Source organism: Rhamphochromis sp. 'chilingali', assembly GCF_963969265.1.
Source record: "Rhamphochromis sp. 'chilingali' genome assembly, chromosome: 21".
Classification (NCBI taxonomy): Eukaryota; Metazoa; Chordata; class Actinopteri; order Cichliformes; family Cichlidae; genus Rhamphochromis; species Rhamphochromis sp. 'chilingali'.
This window is the reverse complement of record NC_137949.1, coordinates 12,802,509-12,817,173: the sequence shown is the minus strand read 5'-3', so window position 1 is coordinate 12,817,173 and position 14,665 is coordinate 12,802,509. Positions and strand designations below refer to the sequence as shown.

The 14,665-nt window shown below is 41.6% G+C and overlaps 1 protein-coding gene across 1 annotated transcript; it reads right to left on the bottom strand.

Moving 5' to 3' along the window:
* Nucleotides 1-6,378: 6,378 nt before the first annotated feature.
* Nucleotides 6,379-7,685, bottom strand: olig4 (oligodendrocyte transcription factor 4). Its single transcript, XM_080870932.1, has one exon. It carries the CDS (start codon nucleotides 7,462-7,464, stop codon nucleotides 6,688-6,690), a length of 777 nt encoding a protein of 258 aa, XP_080727058.1. The 5' UTR covers nucleotides 7,465-7,685; the 3' UTR covers nucleotides 6,379-6,687.
* Nucleotides 7,686-14,665: the final 6,980 nt, after the last annotated feature.

Genomic DNA, 14,665 nt, shown 5'->3' with positions numbered 1-14,665 from the left:
TATTCTTTCAGTCTGTCTCTCAGTGTCTAGTCCGCGTCTTTGTGAATCGTGTCTTGTTTCCTGTTTTATTTTGATATTCCCAGTCCTACGTGCAGTGAGTTTCATTTTGCGTCCCCTTGTCTCGTTATGTATAATTTACCCCAGCTGTGTCTCCCTCGTGTTTCTCATTCCCTGATTGCTCCTGTGTGTATATAAGCCCTGTGTTTTCTCTTGCTTGTTACTGGTCCATCTTTGTTCCTCCATGCTCTGTTACGTCCCTGTATCACATCGTGTTATTGCCCTGAGTTTCTCTCTTTATGTCCTCCTGGGGGTTCAGGTTTCAGTTTTGTTTCTTTAGTTTTCCCAGTTTAGAGTCTTTCTTAGTTCTCTTTCTTGCTGCCCTCACTCTTGTTTGTATGTCACTCTCCATAATAAAGCTCATTCAGATCAGCAGTGCCTGCGTATTGGTTAGTGATGGGCAGATGAAGCCCCATGAAGCACTGAAGCTTTTCATCCAATTGGTTCACCCCAACGCGAAGCTTCATGAAGCTTCATTTGCTCTAGCAGGACACCTACTGGACGTAAAAATAATAGCTGGCATGAATTTGAAGAGTGTGGCATTTTGCACACAGCCTGTAAATGTCAACAACAAAAGGAGTGTGTAAAACATGTATATTGTAGTGATGGCAGTATACTGTGTATATTTATACTGGCAGTATGGGAAATGATTATTTGGAAATGCTTGAAATGGAAATGATCATTTACTGTGAGGTGAGGTGTGGTTGGGGTGTGGACAGTAGTTGTGCTTTTGTAACGTTGAGGTATGGACAGCTACACACTGAGGCTTTGAGCCTCAGTCCTGCCTGTTCACATTTTATTCTGTAAAAACTAAATTTTCACTGCTTTTACGTCCTTTTTAGTGGGGAGAACATAGCTGGGATTTAATGATTTAACAAATCTTTTGAATCCTTTGTCCTCCACAATGCTAAATGGCTGGGAGTCCTCAATCACCATGCTAACCAGGTCTTCATCTATTTGAGATTGTTCTCCAGAGGAAAGACAATAAAGACAAAGCACAAATATAAATATCACACACGTAACTTATAACAGTTGTATAATATTGTTATATCATTTAGTAACATTACTGCATGCTATATTATCATTGCATTTGATGGCTCACCTGGTCTTGCTCCACAATCGGTGTTCCTCTTATTCTCATGCAAAGCTCTGTAGTGCCTAAGCATGGATGAGGTGTTGTTGTTATATCCCAGCTCCCTGGCACATAGCAAACACTTCACCTTGTACAAAAGTCAAGACAGCTCAACATAAATTGTATTGCACCATCAGTATCATGACAATACATCTTCTGTAGAAATTTACATACCTTGTTGGGAGGAATAAAATCAAAATGTTCCCACACAGGGGAGGACATCCTCCTCTTCTTAGCTGGCTCCATTCTCTCCTGACTTTCTCTCCTCACTCTCATAAACCTCCAAACGGTCTCCAAACTCTCTCTAACCGCAACTCTCCATCAAACACCCACATTTTTGAATGAAGTCTGAGGGGTTTATATCGCTGTCATATCTCGCGGCAAAGTTCGAACCACTTCATGAACCAGTCACGTGGTACAGCCGGGCAGCGAGGCTTCGGACGTCATCATTTTCAGCTCCTCCCATAAATGAAGCAAGCCTCGATACGCGCTTCGCGGAAACGCCCCCTCCATTACTCGACACACGCTCCGAAGCCTCGATACAGAACGTCCCATCACTAGTATTGGGTCCTTATCTTACCTCCACACAGCCTGCCACTGCAGCCGTGACAGCTTCTGCTTGTACACCTGCCTTTCTTTTTTGACAAAACTAAAAACATACTGAAAGATCAACTTCTTTCAGTTTGGTGACAATTTATGCATTATGAAACATGGTGGATCACCGTGGCACAGGGCAAAAGTAATAATTCGTGACAAGTACATTTTGAAACCATGGCCAGAAAACTTCCCTGATCTTAATCTGAATGGGAATCTATGCTCAGTCCTTTAAATGCAGGTGGGCAAGCAGAAGCCAACAAACTGATCAGCCAAGGCTCTTTTACCATGGGCCCACAATGCTTTGTATTGATGAAATATGCACTTTCCATTTATGGCAGCTCACTCAAACCTGTATGTAATGTTCAACGTTAATGTGAACAAATGCACCAAAACACCATCATGGATGCTGCTTTTAAACAGTCTTCAAGAGTTATTATTCATGATGTACATTCCGGATTTCTGCAATTTAAGTTTGCTGAGAACACAGGACAGATTTCCACTTAATTCATCTTCACTGAGCTTTGGCTTGTACAAGTCTGCTTTGTTTCTTGATCTTTTTTTTTTTTTTGGCCTTTTTTTTTTTTTTTGGCCTTTTTAATATTTTTCCAGACATGGTAAAGTGTTGATGTGCTTTTTTGGATGCTGCAAAAACTTGTATGTTCTTATTGGTGTTCCTGAGCCTGTGGAGTGATTTCCAAGTCTGGCTGTCCTTAGTTCACCACCCAAAAGCCAACGCCATTCAGTAGTGGTTTTTGCCTTGCCCCTTGCATGCAGGCAAGAGTGCTTAGCTTTCCTCACCTTTACTTCTGGAAATCTCTGCTTTTCTTGGATGGTATTTTTTTTAATAATAGCCTAATATCCTACTGACTAGTTTAAAGATGTTCCACCAGTTATTTTCCTAAGTATTACACAACCTTTCCATTTAAAATTTTCAGATTAAGGGAGGGTTTAATTGACCTACAAATAATTTTTTATTGACAGTTACACGGTCTCATCACTCATTTTTGGAAACAATAGTCTTGCTGTTGTGACCAAAAGCAGGCAACCAATCTTACAGCATAGTTTGGAGAAGTGCATCAGAGAGACAATGAGAAACTATAACCCAGATCTTTCATGGAGGAAAGTAATAATTTAAAAATATGCTGATTTTTCTCTTTTAATTAACACTAATTTAACCAATAAGCTGTTTATGAAACCCATCAAATCCAGACCGGTGCGTTCCTTCTTCAGACATTATGTTGACTAATCAGCATTAAGCAGTTCCAGCCTGAGTCCCCCCCATCAATCTCCCTCCTCTGTACATCTGTGTGCATACATGTGAGCGTATGTGCACACCATACTGCATATGTGTGTTGACCCCCAGCAGCTGTGCTTTCCCCTCATCAGTATTCTGAGTGAAAAGGGGTGGTGGTGGGGAGCTGGGCTTTACTAAGCATAAAATGTAAAAAGAACAGGCATCAAGCTTCTGGAAGTGTGCTCTCCCTTAATTGAAGTTCTCTTTTATCTAGAATCTGCACAATGTGTGCGTATGTCCTCCAATACAAGTCCCCCGTCCGGCCCCTCATTCCTCTTAATTGGGTCTTTCAGTCCCCTAATTAACTCTGTCAGTGCAGGTTGGCCTGAGCCAAGTTGGGATAAGTACTCCACTATTGATCAGTATCTGAAGCGGTTAACTTATCCATCTGTCTACATTTCATCTACAAAAGGTCATGGTGTAATAACATCAGTGCATCCTTTGTGCTGTTAAAAGATATTTCTGTCTTTTTTGACTCCATATGTCTTTGCCAGATTATAAACTGTGTTTATAATCAAAATTTATGTTCAGTTCAAGGCTTTCAAAATAGCTTCATGGCTAATATTATCTATCTATCTATCTATCTATCTATCTATCTATCTATCTATCTATCTATCTATCTATCTATCTATCTATCTATCTATCTATCTATCTATCTATCTATCTATCTATCTATCTATCTATCTATCTATCTATCTATCTATCTATCTATCTATCTATCTATCTATCTATCTATCTATCTATCTATCTATCTATCTATCTATCTATCTATCTATCTATCTATCTATCTATCTATCTATCTATCTATCTATTTATTTAAACATTCATTTGGATCAACTACACCAAATAAAATGCATTAACTGGTGTAACAGTCTACAGCTACATCAAAGGATGATGTAATACTTTTGTGTGTTTATTTGTTAAATATTTAACAGCTTCAAAATACAAATTAATATCAGTTAGAAGTCATTTAAGTGATGGCACTGAACTGAGAGGAAAAAGTGAAGAGAAATCATTTTATCTTTCTTTCAAAATAGATGATTATAATTTTTTCTTATCAGCAGTAATTATGAGTGTTGTTTTGCAAAATATATTATACAGTTTTGCATCCCTGGAGCAAATGACTTTCTATATCTTAACTTTTTATATTTCAGTCTACAAAAAGACAGCTGAGGTCAAATTAGTTGGGGTTGCGAGACTAACGGGGCTCTAATTAAACATTTAAAGGCTGTTGCTCTGAGCACCGTGCCTCGGTTAATTGTTGCTGTAACAGTAATGAAATTAGTGTTCTTGGGGTTATCCAGAGTGCATGAAAACAATGTTTTTAACCTGATAGAATAAATAAATGCATGTCAAATACCTTCCTGCCAGTACCTTTTGCTTTCAGCCTCCTAAAATTGTGTCTTTTGGACATATTTGATGCAATATTTTAAGATAGCTATCTTTAAAGTTGCTTGGAATAAACCATGCCTTGGGCAATGCACATAAATCACCAAATGTATGTAAAATGAGAATTAATCTTATATTCTCAGTTGTATTCTCAGAGGCATTCAGCAGAGCAGCTACTTTTGTTTAGGCGATATTTTAAATGCATAACTTTCACTCACTGTTGAGTATTATAAGTGCAGAAAATGGAAACATAAAGGATTTGAATACTTGTTCCACCCTTGCTAATATAGACCAGCGTGTGTAATTTTCGGAGTTAATTGTGCACAACATTGTGACTGAAACCAGTGCTGCCACTGCTGGTTAGCGTATGCTAAAGAGCACTGTGGTGACAGCAGCGGCTGACCATAATGGTGCACAGAGGACATGTCCATATTGTATGATTTAAGAGGTATATCCATTACACACCGCAGTCATCACACCCACACTTGCGCGCACTCTGCAGACCGCTGATGCCGTACTGTGGGTTAACACCATCTGGTGCCAATCAGGAAACACCAGCTTTGCACAAGTCACTGTCTCTAATTATCTACCTAGAGCAAAGGGAGGCCGATCCCCACTAATCTCTACAATGTGTTCTGCTTCCCATTCCCACCTGTGTCCCAATAAAGGGGGGTCTTGTGGGAGGACCGGGGGTCTCTGTGTCAAGGGACTGGGGACCAGGTGACGCTGCAGCGCCAGTCCCCACGACAGAAGCTTCATCGCTTGGTTTGGCTGGCAGCTGCTTCCCCCCACTGAGACATCCCACAGCTGACAATCCCCCAGTACTGACAGGGGCTCTTTACAGTGTCAATAGCCTCATATATTAGAGCTAACCGCCTTTGTGGTGAGCGAGGGTGTCAGGCCTTTTGGCCCGACAGCGCTTGTTACCATGATGAAATGTAGATTGAATGGAGGGGGTCTGTGTCCCAGGCACGAGAGCTCGGACTCCCCCGGCCTTTGTGTCCCACGCATGGCTATTGTTCGAACCTATTCAGCACTTTCAAGAGCAGAAGGAGGGGTAAAAGTGAGAGGTGGGTGAGAATGATTTACATCTCTTCATCTCTCCCCTGGTCTCCAACTCATCTGTCAGCCGTGGGAGGATAAGCATGTATTTTACACGCCTGATTTGCTGCTAAGTGAAGGCTAGTCCTTGTTGAGCTGTTTGACTAAATCATGTTCATGGCAGTGTGCGTGTGTAAAGTGAACGTATGCTTGTTCAGTTTTTTATTTTTAGAAGAAAGCTGGAACTTGATTTGATGTCTTAATGTGCTGATAGAAATATTCATCCTGTATGAATTAAAATGACCTGTTTTTTTTTAATATAGACTCCATTATGTCCTTTGCTTAAAATCTGCCCTTTGTGTTCCTATATCCATGTTCTTATGAGACAGTGACAAATGGCTGGCCTAGAGCTGAGGACATGGCTATGTCCCTTGCCTGCGTCAGACAAAAGTGACGCGCCTTCCCGGCGCCTGTGTCGTCCTTTCATCTCCTACACCCTGTTGAGGTGAAGATGGATGGTCCCCAGGCTCAAGAACACCACATTCAGCTTCTGTTCTGGTGTATTGTCTCGCCCTTCTGTCCCTTTTTAGCTCTTCAGAGGTTAGGCTGTCTGAAACTGGTTAGCAACAAATGACAACCTTTTTTCCTGAATGTCAGCTTTAGCACTTCTAAGTTTGTCCTTTAAAGCACCAATAAATGCCCTTGTAGTATTGCTGTGATATTACTGTGTATTTGTACATGTCCAGAACGTTTCCAAAATAGTGACGCTGAGAAAGAAGAGACATTTTTCACAAACTAAAAATCAACTGCACATTTAAAAGAAGACGCCCAGAAGTAGTTATTATCAAAACAACATTTTAATTTAGGAAAATAGCATTTGTGCCAGTCAGACACAACAGTTCCATTTTGACAGTGTTTCATCACCACTTATTTCACATAAGCTACTCTGATGAAAAAAAATCCCCAGAACATTTAGAATACTTCTGTAAAAAAAAAAAAAAAGAAGAAAAGAAAAAGAGGCAATTAATAAAAAAATAGCAGCAGTTTGTATCCCAAAAGATAGCTATATGTGTATATACAGTATGTACAAGGTTTTGCCCCAGCCATCATTTTATAATTTTTTTTTTCATCAGTCTCCTGTTTGTGGTCCGGACAGTCTATTTTAAGAGAGACCTGCTCACTTGCTCATAGACAGGCTGTGTAATGTGGAGGTAGTGGTGGGCAGAGGCTGGCAGAGTGAGCAAGGGCACGGCATGCCGGGGAAGTGTCTGTAGGAGCTGCTCAGGTGGAGAGGGTCCTTCAGGAGGCTCTGGACTGGAGCGTGAAAGCCCAGGAAGCCGGCTGATGGAGGGGAGTGTGGAGCTGGGGCTGAGGAGGCAGAAGATGAGTGATGCTGAAGAGCTGAAGGTGTGCTGCCCACCAGAGAGTGAAGGGACTGGGCCAGAGGATGCAGAGGGAGGTGGGCGGTTGTGGCCGCAGGGGTAATGGTGGGATGGGGAGCTGTGCGGCTCTGGACGGCGGCATTGCCACCATAAACGTCCCCAACCAGTTTCTTCATCTCCTCCAAAGAGCTGGAAAGCATGAGGATGTAATTGCGAGCCAAGAGCAAGGTGGAAATCTTTGACAGCTTGCGGACCGAGGGTCCATGTGCGTATGGCATGACCTCTCTGAGGCCATCCATCGCCTGGTTCAGATCATGCATCCTCTTCCTTTCTCGACTGTTAACTTTCAGCCTCTGATCTTGCATCTCTTCCTTGCTGAGCTCAGATCTGGATTTGCTCTTACCGCCCACGCTACAGCAGTCCGTCCTGCCTTGGCCGGCCTCACTGTCTGCTCTGTTCTCGTGGCAGTACTTCTGGAACATCTTATTGGAGAAGAAGCTCCCTGCAGAGTCATCCACCACCAGGTCTGGAGACGAGGAGCGACTGCAGGTGGAGCCAGCATCGGAATCCATTTCAGCTGAGGGAGAAAATTCAGGAACAAAAACAAGGATCCAAAAAAACCCCAAAACTCTTAAATCGTGACAGCTTGAGCTTAGGACCTGAACTGTAGGTTTCCAAACTCTCTCAGTTCCCTGCAGTTTTTGTACAGCCTCACTTTTCCCTGAGTTTGTGCTGTTCGGCCTGATGCTCAGCCTCTCTCCAGGAGTGAGTGTGTCTAAACTGTCACCCCATGGGCCTGCTGGGGTGTATTTATACCACCGACACAACAAAGGAACAATACACCGCATAATGAGACACTTATGGCCCCAGCCAATTGCAGAAGGGACACACTTTTACCCCCCTCTCTTAACAACTCCTTCCTGCGCCCCCCAGTCCACCTCCCCACAACCACATTAATTCTCCCACTTGCTGATGAACCCCCCTGCACGTTAACCAAACAGAGGTATGATCCCATGTTGTGTAAGGCTGAGTTAACCAGAGCTCTGTTAAAACTTTAATTAAAAACTGGCAGTATTTGCATATTTTTTTATGTTTCAGCACAGATTTTAAAGTAATCCTGGAACAAGGGAGAGGTGATTTAATAATAATAGAAAAAATCCAAGAAAAAAAGATGAATAAACATAAATTTATGACTTTATTATCTCAAATTTTAAAATTCTTCTCGTATTAATTTACCTCTATAATCTGCAAAAGTTTCTTCCTCAGCTGTAAAAACATGTTTACTTTACTTGAAAGTTCTCTACGCGGATGTTAAAGTGAAAGTGAGCAGGCCACCGTTTTTATTGCCCCCTTCCATAACACCAGATAGATGATGCCTTTAAGGCCTTATTTACATATGGTATCCATGAGATACTTTGGAGGAAGGTATGAGGCACCATATGAGGCTCTTAAACATGTAAAGGGCAGCGTTAATGGCAGACTAGATACAATTCAACCAGAAGCTCAAAACAAAAGGGGTCAGATAAATTTGACTTGGTTTCCCAAACAGTCTGTGAAATCACATCACTATCACTGGAAGGGGGTCTTTCAGTCCAGGGGGAGGTAGTTAAAAAGATACTAAATGAGTGGGCGCAGCATTGTCTCCCTATAATTCAACCATAAAGCTACTGGCACCTATTGTTCTTTGTTTTTTTACTTTATCTTGCTAGCTATCAGGAACACAAGGAAAACGTTCTTCCTCGTTTAAATTTATGGCATTAAAATTCCTTCCAGGCTTCGCATCCAACATATATCTGCTGCTTTAATGTTGTGGCGCTGTGACCAAGCAGAGTTCTCCACGTGGTGTTCAGAGGCTGGCTTTCACCACGCAGCTCAGGAATTTCCTGCCTTCCTTGTGCCAAGCAAAGCCCCAAGTGAAGCAGTGCTGGAGGGCCGGGACTTTGAGAACATAACGCTTTTCTAAGGATGGCAAAAACAGCAGTTTTGTGAATTGATTCGTTGCATTGATTCTTGCCTGGAGCACAACAACTGAAAAGCCATCATAGAAAAGTATATTGTGTTCATTTCACAGGCATCAGGTCTGGATTTTTGTGTTCATCTGGTTGCTCGGCTAAGAAAATATTTGCCTTTCTCTGCGTTGTAAACAGCAGGATGAATCTTTTGATGAATCTAAATCTTTTACTCGCTGTAGTATGAACCTAGTGCAACATTTATGACATATATCTCATGCTCTTTGCTTTTAAATTTGTTTTTGTTCTTGCTTAATGCTCTCATGTTGAGTCTTTTGATATCCTGCTAATGCCACTGCTGATGCATATGCGAGCAAAGTTAGACTGATCTCACCAGTCCTCTGATTATCTGATGAGATGACAGACCAAAGTATGGTTTAATAAATCTTTCAGCAGTCAGCAAGAGAGTGTGCGAGAGTCCCATTGAATTGTTCCAACCATTAAATAGTCTTTTGAAAGCAGTGCAAAATCACATCTCTTCTTTTACAAGAATATTTTTAAGTCAAACTAATTACAGAGTCAACCACATTGTCCTCATCAAAAACTTCTAACTGTTCTCAGATAACTAATGTGAGGGCAGTTAAAATCCAGTTGAGGTTCTCAGAAGAGTTTTGAATAATATAAATATATTTGAATTCCAAGTCAAGTTGCTTTATTGTCATGTGCAGTGGTACAGTACACAGTGAAACGAGACAATGTGCAAGACCATGGTGATACATATAGCATATAACAGACCAGCAAACACAGGACTACATAAAGTGCAAAATGCAAAAATTGCAAAAACCCCCCAAAACTAAGACACCAGACAGAAAAGTGCAACAATGACAGCGGGTTGTGCAACAGACTGAGCATTGTGCAAAAAACAACTTGGTGTATGAAGGAGTGTGTGTGTTTGTGTGCGTGTGTGTATGTAAGATTGTTTTTGCATTAGTGGGGTTTTTGTATGAATAGAAAAAAGGCCCATGTAAAGGGCTGCAGCACAGCACTGCACCATCAGTATTTGATTTATTAAAGCTACATTTCCAATGTTTAATACGACTAAATACGCACGTTTTTGTGATCATGCAGCGATGCCAAGACGACCTTGTACTTTCATTTAACCTGGTTTTTCTCGTATGTTCCTCGGTGAGGGATTAGTGAGGAGGTCGTGTTCGTGTTCAAACAGATTTTCTTTGCTTTGTTTTGTGGTTGAATTGCTGCAGCATTTCAACCACAAAAAACAGTTTTCTTGATTTTTGTCTATTATTAATAATCTTAAAATTGGCCTCCCTCGGGCAGTGAACTTAACTGTGTTTGCTGCTTTTTGTGTTGGTGAGGTTTTATGGAAGCTGACTGCAAAGTGGTTTATTAAATTTTCTTTATTCTACTTATTATAGTGGATTTTTTCCCCAGAGTTGTGCATGACTCATATGCATCATTTAAAGTACCCCCCATTTGAGAATAGACCACACAAAAATGTTTGAAAGGTTTAAGCCCATCAGGCTTGAGGTAATCAGGTTAGAAATTCAGACTGTTTCTCTCTGACGATGCGGTTCTTCTGATCATCTTCCTTTATCTGATAAAGTCAGGTCCCTTATAGTAAACGGACAACGTGGAATCAGTCATTTCCAGGTAAGTGTGCTTATTAGCTTCTAATAATCTGTGCCTAAATTCTCCTTCTTCCTACAGGGGCACACTGAGGAAACACAACTTCACTTGAGCTTGAATCTAAAGAACCACTAATTTTAAAATATGTGCAGATTTTGGTAAATCTATTGCTGGTCTCCGTGTCAGTGGGCTTGTGATCCCTTACACTCACAAACCCACACAAAGTTAGAACCGAGAATCAAGAGGGCTCTCGATACCCCCCCACCACAGCTCCGTCGGGGGGCCCTGCAGGGTGCTTTGGCTCGGCCACCATTCAGTGATATTATAATTGGGGAACTTTGAGAGCCAGCATGGGCCAGATATTTGGAGCATATGGATTTTCCCATCGTTAGGCTTGGAGCCAACATGGCTGCTGGACTCTCCTTTGCTAATTGGGTCAGTTCCTAATTAACTGAGTTGAACACAATGCTCCAGATTTCATTCTTTTTTTCCAGTCTTTCAGGCCCTTCAATGGCTGGTTCTGTGCCACAGTTTTCATTGTGTTTTACACACAAGGAAAGGAGAAAGGGATTTATAGTGGGTCATCAATAGTCTTAATAAATTATCTATAAATACAGGAAAATGTGCCAAGCTACTTATTAACCATACATGAAGTTAGATTAGCGAGAATGTCACTTATATGAAACGAATGAGGAACAGCACATCAGTGGAATAGAGCTGAAACCAGGAGCTGTGTATTAGTAAAAGTACAGAATGTATATCGGGATCACCGACAGGAACTTTATCCAAGTAACGAGTGTAATCAGTCCTCCTTTTACTCCATTATTTTATGCATGAGCCCGATAAATCCCATTCTTGGCCTCAATCTTATTCTTATTCATGTGTTTACAGAGGCAACGGGCCACACAGAGAGACTTAAGGATCTCTGCATTTTACAAATGAAAGCGTAGCCACCCTTCATGTGTCCACATAATCCTTCAATTTTTAACCCTGCACTAGAGTGTTTGACTTTCTTCTCTGGGTGCCACCTTTCAGGGCCCTTCATCCAATTCTGAGCTCTGCAACAGACTTTTTTTAGGCTTTAGAGACCCCCTCACTGCTGCCCTTTCTGGTGCACTCCAGTGAAAGTGCTCAGGTGACCAGAAAATGAGGGCATTATCACAGGCATATGCTTGTAGTGACAGAGGATCAGGCAAGATTAGGGCCTATCATGGCTCAATAAAGCGCTAAGCTGGAGAGCAAACCTGCGCTGTGTACCATAAGGCTTCCTTCACTCTCTGCTGGTCATTGTTCAACAGGATCAGTGGCTTGATCTTCTGTACACACACACACACACACACACACACACACTGGGGTTTAATCTGCTGCTTGAGAGCCTGTAGAGGACATACAGCTGCCTTTAGTTTCCACCGTTTGTCTCAGTGTTGCTTCCACATCAGGACTGTGAGATCACAGCGGGGCGAGTGTTCAGCAGAAGCTGATATGAGGAATCGGGTTGTTTTGATTCATCTGTGGATCTAAACATTTCCCTCTCAGTACCGGTGTCTGTGCAGAGAGATATAAAGTTGTTTCATGAAGTAACTGAACAGGCAGACAAGTGTTTCTGAGAACGGGGAGTGCTGCCCTTTGTTATCTCTCACCGCTGGGACAAACTGCTCGGTGATTTATTCATTTACACTGCCTGAAACAATTGCATTATCTCGGCCGCAACACAAAGACACAAAGGCACTATGAAAATCCCCTAGGATGTTTATGAGTCACTAAAGAGTCCAATAACTTTCCCCTTCATCTTTAAGCGGCCATGAAGGATTGCATGCTGAGGAGGGCTGCAGGGCGAGAGGAGTGAGGATGGGGATTCGGGCTGAGGGAGAGGTGCTGATTATGAGCAGGATGAAAGGAGTGCAGGCCCTCTCCTCTGGAGCTGAATGGAGCTCGGTCAGCAGGCTGTCCCATACACCGACCTGCTCCATGCTGCTAGAACTTCATAAATTACCCCACTATTACCCTGGGGGGACACCGAGGGAGGACAGACAGGCGAGAGGGGGAGAGAGTGAAAGGGGACAGAGCAGAACCGGTTGCTGAGCAGACCATCGTCAGGAGTTGTAGGCATCGGGTCCAGATGTTAGCCTTCAGGTTGCTGGGACTCAAATGATGGGGACCTACTTTGACTTTTCAGAGTAGAAACCACAAATTATTCATTTAAATTGAAAAATGCTGTTGTTTTTTTTTAGTAAACAGGAGTTTGATGGCTCACAGTAGTTTTATTTTTACATTCTAGGTTATATTGCTGCCTTTATTACTCTTTTCTACTAATGTACCTGTATATTTGTGTTTAACATGATCCTAGGGTTCCTCTTGGTGCTTCCTTCTCCACAACGATATTTTGGTAGGTGACGTCTGGTGAAAGAGGAAAATAGTGAAACACATTAAAAATGCTCATAGCAGTATTTGTGGAGCATGTTGATAAACCGAGCAATGAAAGGAGAGACTGCTGCTGAGTCTTTTAAATTAAATTTGTGGTGTGTCGAGCACCTCAAGGCGCATGCCATCTGGTTCCGTTCTCTTAAAGAGAAGGCTGAATTTCTGTATTGATGTTGATATCTCCAAAACTGTGAAACTTGCAGTCGGGGTGTAAACACACTAGAGGAACTGCACTGTGCAAGAGCACTTTTGATCACAAAATTTCTGTTGGTTTAACTCCTATGATCACTGCATGCTGTGTGTTATTAGTTTATTTCATTTTGGGATTATAGAGTTATGAATCACCCACTCTGTTTCTAATTTTGAATATTCAGTTTCTGTTATATTCAGCCTATTTTTGCTGTATTCCCATCTTACCCAGTGACTCTTTCCTCCTGTTTGTCCTGAAATTTCATGCTGAATTTGGAAAAACTGTGCAGCCCTCGACTCGGGGAATCAGCTGTTAAATCTTAAGCAGCCGGTCTCACTGAATTTATTTAAGGTGATTTTTGGTTGTATTTTTTGTATTTTACACTTTATCTGATATACATAGTATACTTGTTCTGTGTATTTGTACTAATCTGTGCAGCTAGTAGTGATTGTACTGTTGTCTGTCTTGGCCTAAAAACTCTTGCAAACAACATTTTATTTATTTTAAGAGTCATGAATAAAAAATAAAGTAATTGCACTGGGTTTAATGTTTTGTCTGTTTTTATTACTAAGGCTGACAGGTCTCAGGATTCGCAATGAGGGACTTGGACATGTGTCATTAGGATTTTCTGCAAGCGTTTACATTCTATGTAATATGTGAATGTAAATATTTATGATAAATATGCCGATGTTTCTGCTGCAGAAATCAGGTCAAATGTGTATTTCTCTATTTAATAATACATTTTATTACCTGGCCAGGTGGTGCAGCAAATATAGGTGAGGCTTAATAGGCAGAAGGTATTCTTTAAGAGGGGGTGACAGCTTTCTGCAAGTCTTCCTTTTTGCACCCATTTTCACTTTAACATACATACATACATAAAACTTTCTGGTTCCCAAAAAAAATGGTCCTTTACAAGGTAACTAAACAACAGATTTAACAAATAAATAAATAAATAAACTTTTTATTGTTTAAAGCAGGCAGCACGGTGGCATGGTGGTTAGCACTGTTGCCGCACAGCAAGAAGGTCCTGAGTTCAATTCCAACATCAGGCCCGGGTCTTTCTGTGTGGAGTTTGCATGTTCTCCCCGTGTTTGTGTGGGTTCACTTCGGGTACTCCGGCTTCCTCCCACTGTCCAAAGACATGCAGCTTGTGGGGATAGGTTAATTGGGTAATCCAAATTGCCATTAAGTGTCACTAGGTGTGAATGTGAGAATGAATGTGAGTGTGAATGGTTGTCTGTCTCTGTGTGTTGGCCCTGCGACAGACTGGCGACCTGTCCAGGGTGTACCCTGCCTCTTGCACTATGACAGCTGGGATAGGCTCCCGCGACCCTGAAAAGGATAAGCGAATGGATGGATTGTTTAAAGCAGAAGGCACCTCTACGTTCCTTCTGCTTTAAAGGGTTGATCCAAAAATTATATTTATTAATTCAAATTATGATTTAGTGTCTCAGAAAACTTTTCTGCAGCAAGCCCCACAAGTGAAACTGAACCTGGGTAGCTTAATTATGTTTTCCTTTTTGTTCCTCTAAGCTTTGATAACATGTCATGGCTCAAAAGGACATA

Bases quoted from the DNA above. Each gene is read 5' to 3' on its own strand.
- olig4 (XM_080870932.1), bottom strand. From the start codon at position 7,464: ATGGATTCCGATGCTGGCTCCACCTGCAGTCGCTCCTCGTCTCCAGAC.